The sequence below is a fragment of the Rhinopithecus roxellana genome, chromosome 4 (assembly GCF_007565055.1).
Source record: "Rhinopithecus roxellana isolate Shanxi Qingling chromosome 4, ASM756505v1, whole genome shotgun sequence".
Lineage (NCBI taxonomy): Eukaryota > Metazoa > Chordata > Mammalia > Primates > Cercopithecidae > Rhinopithecus > Rhinopithecus roxellana.
The window spans coordinates 159,572,344-159,593,266 of record NC_044552.1 but is presented as its reverse complement, the minus strand read 5'-3'; the positions used below and the strand labels follow the sequence as shown (position 1 = coordinate 159,593,266).

General features: G+C 43.0%; 1 protein-coding gene and 1 long non-coding RNA gene across 4 annotated transcripts in view; one reads left to right on the top strand and one right to left on the bottom strand.

Annotated features, from left to right (window-relative positions):
* Positions 1 to 20,923, bottom strand: part of LOC104659761 — a 71,117-nt gene that overhangs the window by 36,255 nt on the left and 13,939 nt on the right. The gene's annotated exons all lie outside the window — the stretch shown is intronic.
* Positions 16,769 to 20,923, top strand: part of LAMA4 (laminin subunit alpha 4) — a 150,400-nt gene continuing 146,245 nt past the window's right edge. For 2 of the 3 annotated variants that reach the window (XM_030929062.1, XM_010359882.2), the window contains exons 1-2: positions 16,882 to 17,048; positions 17,247 to 17,571. In XM_030929062.1, coding sequence (XP_030784922.1) covers positions 17,377 to 17,571 — 195 coding nt within the window. In that variant the 5' untranslated portion in view covers positions 16,882 to 17,048; positions 17,247 to 17,376. Of the gene's footprint in view, positions 17,049 to 17,246; positions 17,572 to 20,923 lie in introns of all 3 variants that reach the window. The other variant, XM_030929061.1, reaches the window with a different exon arrangement.

Sequence of the window (20,923 nt, the reverse complement as noted above, 5' to 3'; positions counted from 1 at the left end):
CAAACTGAGATACTGGTTGTTACACTGATGACCAACAGAGTGACTGTTGGAGTGACTGATTGACTCAAATGATAGGCCACTGGCTTTCATCTAAAGCATCATAGCTTTGCTAATGTTACGATTAGGTAAGGGGATAGAAGTGTTGCCTCAGTTGTAAAAGCAGTACCCATTGGCTTATTTAAACATGAAATCAAAATGTCTGCTAATTCCCAGGATCCTGGGGGTGGACTTTGACCTACCGTTTTGAGTAGGTTTTATTAGCAGCTCAGCCCGTCATTAAGGCAGTGGCTGATAAAGGCTAAAACATCCTGCCAGTTGTTTATGGAATAGAGGCTCAGCCACTCACCAGCCTTCTTGCAGCTGCCCATCAGACACACTGTTGATACTGGGCCTTCTGCCTAGAACCAGCTGGCTCTTCCCAGACTGTTTCAGATGTCCAGCCATGATGCAGTAATGGAATTGTCAGGGTGGAGGGTGGATCTCAGCTTTTGGTATTGTCCACCATCCAAGGAAGGATCAGAGACAACTGTTTAAGTTATTAAAAGGGCTGGGAGTGGGGAGACGGAAGGCACAGACAATGTTCCTCTGATCTCTGTGTGATTGCTTTGTGTTTTAACGCTCCTGGCTTGTGGTTTTCTGTTTATTTTTAAATTTCTTTTCTTGTTGTGGGTTTGTGCTCATGACTGTGTTACACGTAGACCAGAAGGGTTGGGTTTGCCTGTGTCCTACTTTGGACATAGATGCTACTCAAAACTGCTTAATGATCTGGGTTTCATAGCTATTTCATAAGGTTAAATAAGAACATTTCCTAGGAAAGATTGCATTCTACTTAGTCTATGTCATAGATTATGTAAAATCAATGAATAAGCAAGGAATCTACAGCTAAAATTACATACATACTAATCTTCCATGTTCCTCAACATCCTGCAACAAGCAGGTGCTCCCTGTCCTACACAGTTCAGCCAGGCTTGTGTCTACACTTGGCCTTGGATTTGTGGAGTTCACGTGCATTTTGTCATAGTTCTCACTTTTGCTTTTTACCGTTTGTAATTATATTAGGTTGATGCAAAAGTAACTGCAGGTTTTGCTGTTACTTTCAATGACAAAAACAGCAATTACTTTTGCACCAACCTAGTACATTTAGGGTCTTTGCAAATAGCAAGAATAACATCATTCACAGCTAAGAATGGAGGCTAAATAAAGAAAATAAAATTCAACTTCATTGAAACACTTGTTACTCAATAAAGGTTTTTTGGTTTTTTTTGTTGTTGTTTTTTGTTTTTTCCCTGCAGGTGAACCAATGGCTGAGAAAAACTACCCTGTTCTGTTGGTAGAGTCACAAGTTCCTGTTGCAGTGTCCTGTGCAGTCTGTCTGGTCTTTTTCCATGTGTGGCACTACCTGATTTGATGGCCTGTTGTTCCAGGAAGCACACCACAATGCCAGTGGAGGGCTATATCATAGAGGGGTGAATCCAGGACAGGAGATGTATTTCCTAATTCTTTTCCTTTTGTGGTCTCAAGCAGCATTATCTCTTTTCTGGCCTACAGTTCTGAATCTGGCAGTTTAAAGTAATAACTCATATTTATCTTCCTTTTGCTGCATTTAATTTGTTACATGAACTGTCCACAGGCTTTTTTCGGCACCTAAAATATATCTTTGGGCACAAATTACCAGACCCTGGGTTTAATGATTTCAGCAGGTAATGCCATGGAATAGTCCTCTATGTGTTGCTTTCTAAACCATCCATCTGCTCTTGGCCATGGCCGGAACAGTCAGTGTCTGGGGATAGGTGCTTTCCCAGAACATCAGGGCTTTGAAGTTGGATGGGACCCCAGGATCATCTTGTCTCACTTTTCATTTTCATAGAGTGGGGAAAGCGAAAGCCAGGGAGCTTAAGAAACTAGCTCAAGACTGTGGCTCACAAGAGACAGCCCTGGGATGAGAATACCAGGCTTCCAGGCCCCAGTCCAGGGCCTTTTCTCCTCTGTGTGCTCTATCCCATGCCCTCAATGGAACTGTTCTTCATCACTCATCATAACACCAGATTAAAAATTGCACCAACCCATTCCCAAAGGCTATCCAGTTGAATTAAGCACAGAAATGCCACAGGCCCATTTTTAGTAGCTGGCTGGAGGAAATGCTCATTTCAAGGTTTTTGAAACATAAGCATATTCACCGGGAAGATCTCTTCCCTACAAGCCTGAGCCATGGCAAGCCCAATATTTAAATTCTCAGTGCTCTGACATCCTAGTTAATAAAGACAGAGAAAACAAGCCTTCACTTTTATTCAGTTATTTAAAGATGAAATATGCCTCCTTCCAATCATATGATCCTTCTCTCCCTCTAGCCCACAATTGAATTCTTGTCATTGGTGTTCTTGTTTTCTAATAATTTTGTTTTGTTTGTTTTGTTTTGTTTTGCTTTGTTTTTGAGGTGGAGTCTCGCTCTGTCGTGCAGGCTGGAGTGCAGTGGTGTGATCTCGGCTCACTGCAAGCTCCGCCTCCCAGGTTTACGCCTTTCTCCTGCCTCAGCCTCCCCAGTAGCTGGGACTACAGGCGTCCGCCACCTCGCCCGGCTAGTTTTTTGTATTTTTAGTAGGGACGGGGTTTCACTGTGTTAGCCAGGATGGTCTGGATCTCCTGACCTCGTGATCCACCCGCCTCGGCCTCCCAAAGTGCTGGGATTACAGGTGTGAGCCACTGGTTTTCTAATAATTATTAATTTAAGAATGATAATACATGAATTCTTCCTCAAAATCTGATGACCAGAAACTTTGAACGCTGCTGTCTTTGTATGCTTGCTGCTCAGCTGTTACTTAAGTTGGGTTGTAAAGTTTAAAATGTCAAAGGTTGATAACTTCAGGAGTCAGGAGTGATGGGAAGAAATCACATCAGCCTGGGAGCCTGAAGACCAGTCCCTGGGTCATTTTCCACTGCTCACCCATGACTCTGTTTCTCAGCTTCAAGTTGGATAGTTATGCTCACCTCACAGAGGGGTCAGGAGAATTATTTGAGACAATGTCGGTGATAGTAGTCTGTATACTCAAAATGATGAGAAATTAAAACCAATGTAAAATGCCATAATTTGAAAAACCTTTGGTAATTATAGAGTCTGAATCTGAGTGCCTGACAATGCCAGAGAGAAAACTATCCCCCAAATTATCGTCCAGTCTCCTAGAAAAGCCTATTCATTTTTAGGCACCTATTCCTAGGGAGTTTTACTACGTCTGAGTCTACAAATGAAATTCAAATACAGAACTGAGTTTGTTAAGGACAGAGGACCCATACTAAAATCACTATGGACTGAAAGAGCCAGGTAACTAAGGACAGAGTGGCTGAAGCTGTGAATTATCTGGATGGTGCTAAGAATTAAGATGGGACCTGTAGTCAAGAGCTAGATGTTGTCTTTGGCCCCTAATGAGACTGTAACCATGTGGCAGCCTGGTGAGCAGCCTCTGAGAAACCTTAACAAATATTACATACCACGTTGATGATAATGCATCTATAATTGTTGTTACAGCTTCTGAATATTAAAACAACTGAAAGAAAACAAAAATACTTATGCATTATGCTATAGGTAACAGAAAATTCTATTAATTTTATAGTTATCAACCTACCTCTCTGTCTTCTAGTTTTCTCCAGAACATATTAGTCATCTAAGTATTGATATTAGTAGTAGTACCAATAATAATGGCAGCTAAAGTTTATTAAGCATTCTCTATGTGCCAGGCATTATTCTGGGCAATTTTCATACATGATCTTATTTTACAGTCACAAAAATTCTATGAGATAGGTACTGTTCCCTTTTTACAGATGCAGCAGCTGAGGTTTTGAGAATGAAATAACTTCTCAAGTTCACAGAGCTGATTAAGTTGGAGAATTGAAGGCTATAGAAACAAACTACAATACACAGGTTCACAGTCTGAATCCATAGGCTGAGTTTTTAACATCTAACTTCTCTTTTAATAAATGTCTACAGATTGATGAATTGTGGAAAATCAAGATATTCTGTATACTAGTTTTGCTTTCCTGCAGACTTCCTCCAAAAGACATTTCTTTTCCACAAACTACCTCCTATTTCTCACTGATTCACTCATCACAGTCTGTTCCAAAACCATATGTTTCTCAAATTCCTACTGTTCTTGTATCAGTTAGAAACCTTTTTGTTGTAACAGAAAATCTAACTCAACTTGGCAATAAAGGGTATTTTTGGACTTGTGAAATTGGAAAGTTCAGATTCTACAGCTAAATACCATCTTCTGGGACCCATTGTCTCTTCTCCTTCCACTCTGCCTTCTGTGGGGTCAGTTTCTGCTAAACCTGGCTTCTCCCAGGACTTGTCAACATCTCCAAGGGCAACAAAGTCTTCCACATAAAAGAGAAAAAAAAAAAAAAGCTGTCCACCTTTGGAAGCTCTCTCCAAAGAATGAGAACTCCTCCTTCCAGAAGACCCCTGCACTCACAAGGGCTTCCATAGTGCTGCCCCCTCCTACTTCCTGCCTACCCCCCCCCAAAAAGAGGAAGAAGCTATCTCATAGGAATTGCTGTCAGGCAACACCTTTCCCTGGCAGAGGAGCCAGACTGTGGCTTGGTAAATTTCACACAGTGTGTGTTGGTTGGGAAGCACCAGTAGCAAGCACTGCCTTCTTTCTTGGCCTATTATTCCACTGACTGAGTCTATTCAAGCTAAAATTCATGTCACTGTCAAGGAAACAGTGGTTTTACAAAATTAGATGTCTGCATTACACCTGGATTAATCCAGGGATGGGACATTGTATTCAGCGGACAGTGACAGTTCATAAATGTTATTCCATCTTTGTCCCCCCTTGAGACCTACATTATTACTGCAGCAATCTCCCAGCTGGACCAGACTCCAGTCTCTCTCCACTGCAGTGCAACCTCCACAGAGTTATCCAATGAACACTTCTTAACTCTCCGGTGATCTCTCTTTCTCCTAGCAGCAAACTATAAAGTAATCAGGCCATACCTACCTATTCTATATTATCTCCCATTATTCACCCAAGCCAGGTTTGTGCAGCACTCAGCCATCTATCAACTTGCCTTTGCCTAAACATGAATGTGTTTTCCCATTTCTACACCTGAGCCTATGCTGTTCCATTTGCCAGAAATTCCTTTCCTTGTTCACCTTCCCCACCCATCTTCCCACATCTAATTCCTATACATGTGTAGATATCCAGCTCAAATCCTTTTTTTTTTTTTTTTTTTTTTTTTTTTTTTAACAAGGTCTCCTCTGTCTCCCAGGCTGGAGTGCAGTGGTATGATCTCAGCTTACTGCAGTCTTGACCTCCTGGACTCAAGCAGTTCTCCCACCTCAGCCTGTTGAGTAGCTGGGACCACAGGCTAATTAAAAATTAGCCACCACATCCGGCTAATTTTCATATTTTTTGTAGAGACAGAGTCTCACTATGTTGCCCAGGCTGGTCTTGAAATCCTGAGCTCAAGCGATCTGCCCGCCTCGGCCTCCCAAAATGTTGGGATTACAGGCATGAGCCACTCACTTCACCTGGCCCCAGCTCAAATCTTTAATGCCTCCTTTTCTCATGGAGTTCAAAGGGATCCCTTCCTGCTTTCTCCCCCAAAGGCAATGGACTTTTGCCCATCTTGAGCACTGGGTGATTTGAATTGCCGGTACTGAAGTTCATGCTACAAACCTTTCTTACTAGACTATAAGGATGTCCTCTAGTTCCATCTACAGTTCCATGCACATAATAGATCCCAATTAAAAAGAAAAAAGATGCCTTACATATTATGGATATATAATGTTTAAAAATGAGTATCTTTAAGTAAGGAATACAGTAAGGAATTCTTAGTGAGAATATGATCTGAGTGGGATTTCAAAAAAGGCCTTTTTTTTTTTTTTTTTTTTTTTTGAGAGGGAGTCTCACTCTGTCACCCAGGCTGGAGTGCAATGGCACAGTCTTGGCTCACTGCAACTTCTGCCTCCTAGGTTCAAGAGATTCTCCTGCCTCAGTCTCCCAAGTAGCTGGGACTACAGGTGCATGCCACCACACCAGGCTAATGTTTTTTGTATTTTTAGTAGAGATGGGGTTTCACTATGTTGGCCGGGCTGGTCTCAAATTCCTGACCTCGTGATCCCCCTGCCTCGGCCTCCCAAAGAGTTGGGATTACAGGCGTGAGCCACTGCACCCGGCCTCAAAAAAGTGTTGTTCAAAACTAAACTCTTCGTGTCTCCATTACCCTGACCTGCTCTTCCCATAGTCCTTCACATTCTAGTAATGGCAAATTCGTCATTACAGTCTGCTCAGGACAAAACATGTACATCAGCCTGGATTTCTTTCTTACTCTCATTCCCTATATCCAGCAAATCCCATTGATTTCACATTCACAATAAATCAAGAATTCAACTACTTTTCATATATAATCCCAACATCCTAACCCAAGTCATCATCGTGGCTCAACTGTATTATTGCAATAGCCTTTAAATAGCCTCCCTGCCTCTTCCCTTACCTCTTTCACTACAGTCTACTCCCCACATCACAGATGGAATAAGTCAGATCATGTCACTTCTCTGCACAAGACCCTCCAAATTCTTCCCCACTCACTCAGAGAAGAAGCCAAAGTCTTTGTACACAATGATCCCAAAGGACCTATATAATCATCCTCTTTGTACACAATGATCCCAAAGGACCTATATAATCATCCTCCCCACAGCCCCTACATTTCACATTTCTGACTTTATCTCCAGCTATGCTTTACCTCTAACACTTCATTCTAGTCTATTCCTCAATGAGAGCAGTACCTTCCTCCTTTCCATTACTCAGTTCCTGTTTCTTCTCTCTGGCCTGCTCCTCTACATGAATAGCTGCCTGGCTTGCCCCTTCACATCCCAGATTCTGCTCAGATATTGTCTTGTCTGTGAGGCCTCCCTGATGACCCAATTACTATTATTATTATTAGACAGTGTCTTGCCCTGTCACCCAGGCTATAGTGCAGTGGTGCCATCTCGGCTCACTGCAACCTCTGCCTCCCAGGTTCAAGAGATTCTTGTACCTCAGCCTCCTGAATAGCTGGGATTATAGGCGTGAGCCACCATGCCTGGCTAATTTTTGTATTTTTAATAGAGACCAGGTTTCGCCATGTTGGCCAAGCTGGTCTCGAACTCCTGACCTCAAGTGATGCACCCACCTCGGCATCCCAAAGTGCAGGGCTGCACCTGTCCCTGATGACCCAATTTAAAATAGTTTCATCCCACTTTTCTCAGCTTGCATATTCTACCACTCCCACACCCTCTCTGCTCTATTTTTCTCCAAAGTATTTACCATGTGACCTACTATTTCTCTTATCTGATTGCTTATTCTTTATCTCTCTTCCACCTTTCTTCAGTTAGATGTAAACTCCACGAAGGCAGGAAATTTTGTCTGATTTCTTTTTTGCTATGGAGCCTAGAAAAATGCAGCTTGCAAAGTAGATATTTGGAAAATATTTGTTGAATGAATGGATGGTGAATGAATGTTGAATGAATGGATGGTGAATTTAACATCTTATTTCGATTATTAAATATTCAAGGAATAAGGGATGTGGTGGACAGTGATATAGGAACCTTTCTTCTAAAGGTCTGGAGTCTACACTTGGCATTTAAAGCTAGATCATTCTCACTTGTAGAAGGAGAAAGAACCATATATCAATTTCAAATCGTAAGGCACTGTGAAAACTTGAAGCACTATTATGGTTATGCCCTCTCTACTTCCAAAGTTTCTTCTGAAGTCAGTCGGTTTCCTAAAGAGAGCATGTCTGGGATGCACTTTCCGTTATAGAGCTTTTGAGTTAAAATCTCACAGACTAGTTTCTACAGCTGCTCACACAGAGCAGGTTAGAACAGATTTTAACACTTCATTCTGTGTATCTTCCCACCACGCTGACAGCAATCCTGATCTTAATGGACAGGTCCTTTGTGGTACTGGGAGTCGGGGTGGATGTACAGACACAAAAGTCAGTTTCTTAGGCCTCCTTTTTTGAAAGTTGTTCCATTCTTCTTAATTATATCATTTCATTAACAAGTCCCAGGAGCTCCTATGTTATTATATTGGTCTCATCAACTGAGCTAATTGATGTTGACACCGGCTGTTCTCTATTGAATACATTACCGGGAGCATCTATCACTTTCCTTTAGCGCTGATGAAGTAATTATCCTATTAGACCCAAAGGGAGGGCCACAGCAGAGGATGGTCAATAATCCTTGTTAGATCAGGCTCTCATCTGTTTGTTCCACTCTCCTTCAGGCCAACCCACTCATTGCTACTATCATCCCCAAATGCTTCCTGAGTCCCCCGTTCATAAGTACAGTCCCTGCCCTTGGGGTTAACAGAGCTTGCATGAGAAGCAAGGGCTTTTCCAGCCTCCTAACTGGTATCTTAGCACTGCCCTCAATTCCAGGCCCCATCCACACCAGAAGGTCTTCCCAAAATTCAAATCTGAACACTGCAAGAAGAAGTTGACATATACTATGTACGGTTGGATTCATTTTTGTAAAAAAAAATAGATGGAATAGACAAAATGAATATGTATGAAACATATATATAATATATAATAAAATATGTAAAGTATAAAAATAGATAGGATACATTAATATAGATGTCACAAAAGTCTGAAGGTATTTACACCAAAGCATTTTCAGAGTTGTAAGTTATTGCCCCAGAGTAGTATGATTTCTGGTAACGATTATTTCTACCTTTTCTGATATATGTAATTTCTTTTCCTTTTTTTCTTTTCTTTTTCTTTTTTTTTTTTTTTTTTCTGAGACAGAGTCTTGCTCTGTTGCCCAGGCTGGAGTGCTGTGGTGTGATCTTGGCTCACTGCAGCCTCCACATCCCAGGTTCAAGCGATTCTTCTGCCTCAGCCTCGCCGAGTAGCTGGGACTACAGGCGCATGCCACCATGCCCAGCTAACTTTTGTATAAAAATTGCAAGTATACCAGATAAAGTAAATATAGTAAGATTAAAAATTACATATATTAGAAAATTAGCTGGACATGGTGGTGTGTGCCTGTAATCCCAGCAACTTGGGAGGCAGGAGAATCACTAGAATCCGGGAGGTAGAGGCTATAGTGAGCTGAGATTGCGCTGGACAACAGAGCAAGACTCTGTCTCAAAAAAAAAAAAAAAAAAAAGTTAATGCAAATATGATCATGTCATTCCTACGCTTAAATTTATTCACCTAAAAAACAGTGAAGACAATTTTATGGTAAGATCAGTCAGAGATGCAAGCACCAGCTCTCCCCCACCCTGTAATCTAACTGGTACTCAGTGGTGGGAATGAAACGTGTAAGAGGGACAGTGTCTCTTTTTCTGCTGATTCTCCTCTCAGATGGAGATTCTCTTTTATGAATGACTTTGGTGGAAGTTCAGGCTGTTTGAGGAGGTGCAACAGCACAGCAAGTGTGCTAGGAGAGGATGGAGGCCTTTTAAAAGTTGTTCTTTCTCCCATCAGTTTTATTGGGTTTTTGTTCAGGCTGTAAATACTAGGACTGACAGCTCCCAGTGTTCAGATTTGCAGTGGGGAAGGATCCTCTGTTACTTACTGGGCTGGGATTGGCGGGCAGTGCTGAGAGACCAGTAGGAGGCTGGGGAAGTCCTTTCTTTTCCTGCAGACTCTGTGGGCCTGAGAGCAGGGATGGTACCCTGTGAACGGGGGAGGGGCTGAGACAGCATCTAGAAATCACATGGCTTTCCCACCTACCCATGGCGTCATGGTGCCTGATGTGTCTGTTCCTCTGGTTTATTTTATTTTAGTTTTTCAAGACAAGGTCTCACTCTGTCACCCAGGCTGTAGTACAGTGGTGCAATCTCACTGCAGCCTCGACTTCCTCCCACCCGAGGTTCAGGTGATCCTCCCACCTCAGTCTCTCGTGTAGCTGGGACTACAGGCACGTAGCACCATGCCTGGCTAATATTGGGGGGGGGGGGGTTGTTTGTTTTTTTGTTTTTGTAGATATGGAGTTTCACCATGTTGCCCAGGTTGGTCTCAAACTTCTGGTCTCAGGTGATCTGCCCGCCTGAGCCTCCCAAAATACTGGAATTACAGGCATGAGCCACCACGCCCAGACTTGTCTGTCATTCTGCATCTGCATTTCACTCCTGGAGCACCATCCTTCCCCTCCTCCCATCAGTTCAGACTCAGCCTGGTTGCCCTCTTCTTCTCAAACCTCCCTGACCTCCCCTGGGTAAAAGGCTTGTTTGATATATTCTATCAGAAACCTTTCTGCACTTCTTCTTTGAAGTGCATCTGGGTAAAAGGCTTTTTTGACATATTTTATCAGAAGCATTTCTGCACTTTCTCTTTGAACTCCTCTTAATCATTGCATTCCTTACAGATCCCACCAGACTCTTAAAAAACCCCTTGACAGTCAGCTAGGCATGGTGGCTCATGCCTGTAATCCAAGCACTTTGGGAGGCCGAGGCAGGAGGATCACCTGAGGTTAGGAGTTCGAGCCCAGCCTCTGGTCAACATGGTGAAACCCTGTTTCTACTAAAAAATGCAAAAATTAGCCCGGTGTGGTGGCATGTGCCTGTAATCCCAGCTACTCAGGAAACTGAGGCAGGAGAATCGCTTGAGCCTGGGAGGTGGAGGTTGCAGTGAGCCTAGATTGCGCCACTGCACTCCATCCTGGGAAACAGAGTGAGACGCTGTCTCAAAATAAATAAATAAATAAATAAATAAATAAATAAATAAATAAATAATTTTTAAAAACCCTTGACAGAATAATGTTTTTAGCATTTTATCCTCAGCATCTAAACCTGGTGTACTGAGCTATTTAATAAATGATGATTAAATAAATAGTATAGGAATAGATGGATGGATGAAAGAATGAATGAGGAAGAATGCTGGTAGCATATACTAAAAGTCAAATGAGTCTATGACTGCAGAGGAAGCATAGGTAGCATATACTATTCATGTCCTGGGCAAGAGGCTGAGTAACAGAAGGAAGAACAAGTTTTTTGTTGTTGTTGTTGTTGTTTTATTTATTTTTTTTTGAAATGGAGTCTCACTCTTGTTGCCCAGGCTGGAGTACAAAGGCTTGATCTCAACTCACTGCAACCTCCACCTCTTGGGGTTCCAGCGATTCTCCTGCCTCAGCCTCCCAAGTAGCTGGGATTATAGGCATGTACTACCTCGCCCGGTTAATTTTGTATTTTTAGTAGAGATGGGGTTTCTCCATGTTTGTCAGGCTGGTCTTGAACTCCTGACCTCAGGTGATCCACCTGCCTAGGCCTCCCAGTGCTGGGATTACAGGCAGGAAGCCACCGCGCCCGGCCTAGAAGAACAACTTTTAAGCCCTATCCACCTCCTAGCACTCTTGCTGCTGCTCCTCCTCATAGAACCTGAACGTCCACCAGAGTCGTTCGTAGAAGGGAATCTTGGTCTGAGAGGACAGCAGGATTGGCAGAAAAAAAGAATCGCCATCTTACACTTTCCAGTCCTGCTACTTGAGTGCCAGTTGGAGACCTCATTGTGGGGGATAGCTTAGTTCATACTTGCTTCTCTGACTGATCTCATCACAAAATTATTGTCACTAGTACACAGTCCCCACAACAATCCTGTCTAGTTATGTCAGGATTAGCACCTACAAATTCAAAATAGCATCTGACGTGACTTTCTATTTACAGAAGGGCACATGGGATGTGTTAGTAACACCCTCCTTAGGGCTTTGGATGCTGAGGACAGGCCTAACAGTCAGGCTCTGAAGGAGTAGGCAGCCCTCATATGTATCTGCTGATTACCACACTAGGGGTCTCAAAAGGGAATTCCAGAAGCTTCTTTTGATAAAACCTCAAAACCATCAGATCTGCTGCTGCCAGAACCAAAAATAGCTTGGCCTAGTTGGGAAAGTATTGGTCTAGGAGTTGGATGGTGTGGGGGCCCTCGTTTGCACTAACTGGCGTAGTGTCCTTGGAGGCACCGTGAGCATCTCTGAATGCCCGGGCTGTCTTCCATGCATTGTGGATGAGGGGGCAGTGCCCCTTTCATCATGGGGCAGCTAGGTGTCCCAAAAACGATGACAGCCGTGAAAGGACTGGGTGAACACCCAGCCCCAATCCCAGGAGGGAGAGAAAGGGAGAGTCGTGATAGGAAAGCAGCCACACCAGAAATGCTTCCCAGTTGTCCTGGTGGCAGGGATAAAATCCTCCTACACTCACTCGTTTGGTGGTCGGGGAGTGGCCCTTTGGTGAGGAGGTAACTCGCCAAAGGATACTGCTGCCTTCTAACTTGCTGTAAATTAGTCAGCCGTGCTCTCTCCTCGTCTGCTTGACCTGTGACTCTGTGGCCCATGACTGCCTCATTCTTGGTTAATGCAAGGAAGGGCCCAGTAGCAGCCAGAAATGTGAAGGACTGTTCTCAAACATGGGAGGTTACCTACACCAGGATAAATAAAATGATTGCCTTTCCTCTTTTAGAATAGTCATTTTGTTCTTCTCTAAGATTTGAAAATATAGTAAGGCAGGTCCCAGAATAACACTGTTTCTTTCGATATTGCTTTGTCATAACATTGGTGAGAAAAAAAAAAAAAAATCAATTCCTGGCTGAAGCCACTGTCTGTGTGGAATTTGCACGTTCTCCCACGTGGGTTTTCTCCAGGTACTCCAGTTTCCTCCCACATCTCAAAGATGTCCTCGTTCCTTGGTATGTCTGCATGGTTCCAGTCTTAGTGAGTGTGGCTGTGTGAGTGAGCACACCCAGCGATGGGATGGCCTTCTGTCCAGTGTTCCCAGCTTGAACTCTGAGCTGCCAGGACGGACTCCAGCCACCCCACACTCTGAGTTGGAAGAGGCAGGTTGGAAAATGAATGAATAATGAAGAAAAATTATTATCAAATAAAAATTCATGAAGTCTACAACGATCATACAGGCGCATGACAATAAACTATGCTGCATGGAAGCATTCAGCGAGCCCATCCTATTTGTTGTTGGATTTTTTTGAATTGCATGGTGGTAGGAGGTACTTCTTACAATTATTTTGCTTTTAAACATTTATTCCTTGCTTTAACCCACCACCACTATGATTGCTGTCACTCACTGATTCACCAAACATTGGGTAAATAATTCACTTGTTTTTATTAATCTTTCTGAAGTGTGTGTATAGCTCACATTTATTTTCACATTTACCATTATAGGCATTTTGGTCTTTATTTAGAAGTTTGGTGATGTTTTTGTGACCAGAACTGTGTTATAGGAATTTAATAAATCTTATTTATATCAATTAGCCTAAGGTGAAATTGGCTTCATTATATGTTATTTTGCTTAAAGTCGCAGTTTCCAAGAACATATAGATAATGTTAAACGAGGGCTTATTGTATAATTAAATGGTATTTATTGAGCTCTGACTCCGTGCTGGTCTGTGTTAATGTTTATTTATATTCTTTCATTTAGTACCCATAATAATTCAGTGAAAATGTTACCGGAAAGGGGTTTCAATCGAGACCCCAAGAGCATGTTCTTGGATCTCATGCAACAAAAAATTCCAGGAGAGTCCTTAGAGTTAAGTGAAGCCAAGTTTATTAAGAAAGTAAAGGAATAAAAGAATGGTGACTCCATAGGCAGAGCAGCCCCAAGGGCTGCTGATTGCCTATTTTTATGGTTATCTATTGATTATATGCTAAACAGGGTGTGGATTATTCATGAGTTTCCTGGGAAAGGAGTCGGCAACTCCCAGGAAACTCAGGGTTCCTCCCTGTTTTAGACCATGTAGGGTAACTCCCTGATGTTGCCATGGCATTTATAAGCTGTCGTGGTGCTGGTGGGAGTGTATTTCAGCATGCTAGTGCAATATAATTAGTGTATAATGAGCAGTAAGCACGACCAAGGTCACCACCTTGATTTTGGTGGGATTTGACTGCCTTCTTTACTGCATGCTGTTTTATCAGCAAGGTCTTTGTGACCTGTATCTTATGCTGATCTCCTGTCTCATCCAGTGAGTTAGAATGCCTCACCTCCTCCGAATGCAGCCCAGTAGGTCTCAGTCTTATTTTACCAAGCCCCTATTCAAGATATAATTGCTCTAGTTCAAACACCTATGACAAAAAGGCATCATTATACCCATTTTACAGGAGAGGAAACTTTCAGAGAGACTAAGTTACATGCCAAGCTCCCAAAACTACTACATGCAGACCCAGGATTTGAACCCTGTTTTATTTTATACAAAAATTCATCCCCTTGTGTATTATACCATTTTGCCTCAAAAATAATAATAGTACCCGCATAAAGAAGATGAAGAGGAAGAGCTGGGAGCACATGTTTAACCAAAAATAAGAAGTCCATAGGTCTTAGACAAAGACCAGCACGGGGCCTACCAGCACTGGGCAGGCAGACAGAAGCGCGCTCAGATTAAATTAAAAGTGTGTGATTAATTGGCAGCTAGTAAAGAACAAGATGAAATCCTTCAGGAAACAAATATTTGAGTTTTGGTGTGCTGAAGAGATCTATATCTGAAGTCAGAATATTTCATATATATCATGTATAATTAATATTATTATTATTTAATGTTCTTTTAAAGGGAGAGTGGGTTGGGATAATTGAGCATAATCTGTTTTGTCTCAGAGTCTGGCCGTCTTTTCTCCCAGTATCAGTCTCTCGACTAAACCAAACATGTTTTTAATTTCTCCCACTTAATTTAGTAGGTTGACTAGTCTATGTAAAAGAAGATTATCATAATTTAGTTTCATAATTCCTTGCAATACTATTTTAATATTTTAAAATCAAAATATCACTTTGGAATCTCTAAGAATTGTTTTTGCTTCTTTTGGCTTCGGTTCTTTTGTATCATACAATTTTTTTTTTTTTTTGAGACGGAGTCTCGCTCTGTCGCCCAGGCTGGAGTGCAATGGCCGGATCTCAGCTCACTGCAAGCTCCGCCTCCCGGGTTTACGCCATTCTCCTGCCTCAGCCTCCTGAGTAGCTGGGACTACAGGCGCCCGCCACCTCGCCCGGCTAGTTTTTTGTATTTTTTTAGTAGAAACGGGGTTTCACCGTGTTAGCCAGGATGGTCTCGATCTCCTGACCTCGTGATCCGCCCGTCTCGGCCTCCCAAAGTGCTGGGATTACAGGCTTGAGCCACCGCGCCCGGCCGTATCATACAATGTTATCATTTAAAATCAAAGACCTTACCATCAGATTTACCTGGGCTATAGTAGTAATTTTACCACTTACCCATGGCCAAAAGTGTATGACAATCCCTACTTCACAAGATTATCATAAAGATGAAACTAAATGAGACAATTTTTTTTTTTTTTTTTTTTGAGCCAGAGTCTTGCTGTGTCGCCCAGGCTGGAGTCAGTGGTGCAATCTCAGCTCACTGCAACCTCCACCTCCCACGTTCAAGCAATTCTCCTGCCTCAGCCTCCCGAGTAGCTGGGACTACAGGCACCTCCCACCCACGCCTGGCTAAATTTTGTATTTTTGGTAGAGACTGGGTTTCACCATATTGGCCAGGCTGGTATCAAACTCCTGACCTCATGATCTACCCACCTCGGCCTCCCAAAGTGCTGGGAGTACTGGCATGAGCCACTGCACCCGGCCCTAAATGAGACAATTTATGTGATTTTTTTTTTTTTTTTTTTTTTTTTTTTTGCACATGAAAGGCACTCAAAAAATAAAAGTGACCATTTCTTTCACCTCTGAATTCATGCTCTTTATTTTGAAGTTGTAGAGTTGTGTATACAGATTAGTAAAAGAGAGCTTTGGAATCAGTGAGACCCGGATCCAAATCCCATCTCTGCTTTCCACCAGCTGTGCGGCCTTGGGCAAATGTCCTAATCTCTCTGAACCTCGCTTTCTTCTTCTATAAAAGGAGATTAATGGTATTTGCAGGAATGCTGTGAGGTTTATAAATAGCATATGCCAAGTATCTGGCACATGTTAGGTACAAAATAAATGGTTTTGCTTATGCTTAGATAAAATGACTTTTGTTCTATGAAATGCAGCTAATGATTAGGTTTTATGAAAAGGCTTTATTTATTTATTGCATGATTAGATTATATAAAAATGCTTTACTTCACCTAGAAGCTTACCTGGGTGTCATTTTATGGTTGTCTCATCTGACCATTTTTAAACCATGGTTGGATCTTCTGGAAATGTTTAGAGCTCATTATGAAGCCAATGTAAACAAAGGTACCTATCAGCTGTTGCAGACACTATCCCATCCACAGGGGCACCCCTGACATAACCGTAGCCCAACTTTACGCTGAAGTCTTGGAAAGGTTATGTAATTCAGACAGATGTAGTAGGCATGAGATTACAGGCCAAGAGGAAGAGGCTGGGGCTGTGGGCAGTATATTTGACAGGCTCGTACACTGCAAGCCTTGTTCCGGGTCCCTTACAAAGCACCTCTTTAGGATGAAAACAAGATGTTCTTTGTAAATAAAAGTTCATGCATTTGGGTAATGAAGTCATTTTCCAGCGCTGCAGTGAAAGATATTCTTCTCCCAAGCCCTCTGGGTGAGGACTGTCGGGAGGAAGAGGGGTGGCCAGCGAATCTCCAGAGAAGATATGAGCACAAAGAGTGCGACAGTCTATCCCTAGAAAAAAAAAAAAAAACCGAGAAACCGTGCTCAAGAAAGTGGGCACCCTGACCCTCTGCCTTCAGAAATAATGTACCTCTGGTTCCTGCCCCTGGAATCCCTTTTCCACCCACTTTCCTGCAAACTAGCGAGGGCCACATAAAAGATCTATATAAATACAGATAAGACATCCGGTACCTTGACTACATAAATAAGAGTGGTGAGGAAGCGGTCACAAAAGCTGAATATTCTTCTGGAGCCCTTGGAGGGGCTCCAAACTGAGAGGGGAGGGAAGGCCGCAGGGAAAGGCGGACCTCAGTGTCTGAAAAGCCAGCTTAGAGTGGGAGGGTCTGGAAGTGGAAGGTAAAAAGGGAGTGGTGAGAATGAATGTGAGAAGGAAGCCAGGACAGCGCAGTCCCCAGTACCGAACGGCCGGGGAGAGGAGGTGGCCTGGCGCTGGCGGGGCTCACCCCAATCCGTCTGCCCTTTGATGCCGGACTGTAGGCTCCGTCCATCTGTAGGTTCTTGAGCCAGAACCTCTGGGAGAAAGAGAAAAAGTGAAAGAGGGAGAGGGAGAGGGAGAGGGACAGAGAAGGGGAGAAGGGGAGAGAGAAAGAGGGAGAGGGAGAGGGAGAGAGAAGGGGAGAAGGGGAGAGAGAGGGAGAGAGAGGTTGGGACTCTCCCTTACTCTAGCACTTTCCCTTTTTTTCCTAAGCTGCTGGTTGCGCTGCCACCTCCGGATACTGCACACGGATTGGAGGGAAAATAAGCGAGGCACCGCCGCACCACGCGGGGGACCCACGGAGACCTACAGCGCCCGAGCCCTGCTGGATGTCAGCGGAGAAATGGCTTTGAGCTCAGCCTGGCGCTGGGTCCTGCCTCTGTGGCTCCTCTGGAGCGCTGCCTGCTCCCGCGCCGCGTCCGGGGACGACAACGCTTTTCCTTTTGACATTGAAGGGAGCTCAGCGGTTGGCAGGCAAGACCCGCCTGAGACGAGCGAGCCCCGCGTGGCTCTGGGACGCCTTCCGCCTGCGGCCGAGGTACAGTGTCCCTGCCATTGCCACCCTTTTAGGGCACCTGCGCCCCCGCGGGCTGTGCCACACTCGTCCTTCTCTCTCTCCGCCTATTTCCTCTCCCCATTGCCTTGAGAGTTTCACCTGGGCTAGGTCAGTTCGGAAACTTGAAATAGTTTTCCTTTGTAAGTTGCATTTGGATGTTGAGAGTTGAAAGTTGAGGCTTAGGAGTGTGTCTGCTCAAACGGGCGAGAGTGCATGTGTTGTTGGTGCTCTGAGTTCATCTGCTAGACTCTCACCGGGGACTGCAGCAGCACATCGGTGACTTCTGCCACTTGCGTGTCCAGTAGTCATTTTGTCAAGCCACAGCACTTAACGTGTGTGCCCTGTCACTGGCTTCCTGCTCCTCTGCGCTGTTAGGACAGTGGGAACACTATTGCAGGCTTTTTGTCTCATATTAGGCAAGAAGTCTTCTGCAGCAGGGAAGGTGAAGCGGTGAGTGAGAGGGGCTGGTCATGAAAGGAGCTGTTAGGAAACTGCTGAGAGGATACCTTAAGTAGAAATGAGCCATTGTATTCCAGAAGCAAGACGTTTCCATTAAAATCAAGCCTCGGGATATGCTATTGATAATACGTTTATTGAAAGAGCTGCTGTTTGAATATCTTACAATAGCTTTTAAGTTGGAAACAAAACCGGAATGTAGAGATCTGGTAAAGGAAAATGAATCCAGAACAAGTGATTTAAGAGGCCCCTGAACTGAAACAGATAACAGCATGTCCATTGCATGGGAGATGCTAAGAGGGAGGAAAATGAAGTCACCTAAGTTCATGGGAAAGGAAGGAGCAACTGACCTAACAAAACAAACACCACACTCTACAGCTATGGTTACAGCAACTGTACAACTAAAACAGTTATGTGGATTGACACCATTTCTAACATCACTGATGCATGGATTATTGCTGTGAATTCTGTTGTTAGTACAATTATAGTTATTAATTATTGATGATTAAAAATAAGGTGCATGAACATGGTCCTTCTTCAGAGTAAGCCCTACTCACATGCCCCAAAAAAGAGAGAGTGTGAACAGGGTCAGAATATACCAACTTCTCACTGTGGTATAAAATGTAGCCTCCATGAGAAAGAGGGAGCATGGATTGTGGTCAGCTTCATACCCAGAAACTTGGGGAGAAGCCAGACCAGGAGGGATTTCATGCAATGGGAAGGCTTTGCTTCTCTACAGGCTTGGAATTAACCCCAGGGAAGCATTATCTCCACCCGTTGCTTTGAGCATGGAAAGTCCCTGAATGAAATGCTTGACTTAAGAGTAAGATTGGCAGATAAATTGCAGGACACTCAAATGTGAATTTCAGGTAAATAATGAATGAATTTTTATCACATCCCAAATACTTCAGAGGACATATTTATACTAAAATTTGTTTTCACTGTTCATCTGAAATTCAAATTTATCCAGGCATGCTGTATTTGTGTCTGTTACGTCTAAAGAGACAAGCCATATACAACTGGTTTTTTTAACCCTCATCCCACAAAAAAAAAAAAAAAAAAAAATAGGAAAGTAATTTTTTGAGCTTTAGACAACCTTAAAATTAATGTTCAGACCCCAGGAAATTTCTTATGCGTGCTTATGTTTGGTGACATAATAGGAAGGCAGCACAGTAAAGTGTTTTAGATTGCAGGTGTTCAGTCTGATGGTCCCAAGTTGAAATTTCAAGCTCTTTGACCTTGGGCAAGTTACAGATCCCCACACTGCAGATAAACTGGTACTGACAGAATTTATTGATGCTTACTTCATACCTCATACTGTTACTGTAATGAAATTAGATAAAATAGAGTGCTTAGCATAGTGCTTGACGTAGTATAAATGCTTTATATATGCCAAGAGTTGTTATAATTGTTACTATCAAAAATGTGGATGATCAGATTGAAAAAAACCCTTATTCAAGAATATTCCTTAAAACCTTATGTTTATGGTTTTCTTTTACTTAATGTTATTGTTTCTGTTTATCTATATTCTTCCAACTGGAAAAAATAAGTCATATGGTGAGTTAAATTTGTAATACTGTCAGAGTCTAATAGGCTCAGAATGCCAGTGGAGGCCTTCAGTTTTGAAAAACAGAAAGAAGATATTAGTCATTCCAGGAAGGTCAAAGTATATGGTGTAGAAAGGGTGAGATTGAGGTAATTATGTTCCCACTGCATAGTTTCACATAATGCCTCCAGTTAGCCTGCGGTCCCATGGCGATCCCAACGCCCCACCATCAGGTTTCCCATGCTCTTTATAGCAGTAAGCAGACCTTAAACCAAATACATTCCGGAGACTTAATAACATGGTACAAACACTTTACTGGATTGACTCAGGAGATGGTATTTGTGTATATATGGAGAGAGAAAGAGAACACGGACACATTATTCATGGGAGAGGTTCAATGTGTGGATGGGAGGATATTCTAAAAATACATTTTTACTTGGATTTATATGAATGGTTATTCTGCAATTCTCCTTCAGAGGGAAGGAAGAAAAATACTAAGGCAAGCATGGAGCAGTGGGAGGTGCTTGGCTAAAGGCCTTCCTGAGGTTCTCTTAAGCTCCTCAATAGGCCAGCTTGTGGACTCTCCATCCCTGAGTACTTGGCCCAAGACACAAACTCTGACATGCTGTATTGCTCCATGTGAGCCAGGGAGCAAATACATGAAATATGCACAGAATAAAAGGATAGAGACTGTTGACTGACCAAAAAAAAAGTCTCCTCTTTTCCTTGTAAAACAAGCCAAAGCTTCCCCCGAGATGCAAAGTGTTTGAAAAGAAGAGCACCTGTGGGTAACTCCATACTAGTTGTGGGGAGGATTTTCCCACCTTTGCTTCTTGACAATTAATCTACTGAGTCCATTATTGCTGAGTTTATGGTGAGAACACTGATTCTCAACAGGTGATTCTCGAAAGGGAAGACTGGGCAGTTTCAATAATGATAATCAGTATTCTAATATTTCACATTAAGGAAAAGAAAGTCTATTCATTCCACCATGCACACTATAGCAAGAAAAACGAGGCCAAAGTCTTCTTGACCAATATAAATATGGTAGATAGGGAAAAGAACTGGAGTGGGGGCAGGAATGAAGATGGGAACAACCCCACAAGAAGCCAGTAACAGAATGTCCTTGGGAAGAGTGAGATCCTTGTCCATCAAAAAGAAGCAGGAACCAAACAAGGTCAAGAACATGAGGTTGGAGGTTACACTGTGCAGCTGGAAAGAAGCCACACAGAGACTGAGAAACTGAGAAGGCAAGGACTCTGCTGACAGGGCAAGGTAGAAGGTGGTGGAGGGGGTGACGGTGCTGTTCCTAGCTTTCACAGATAAATGAGA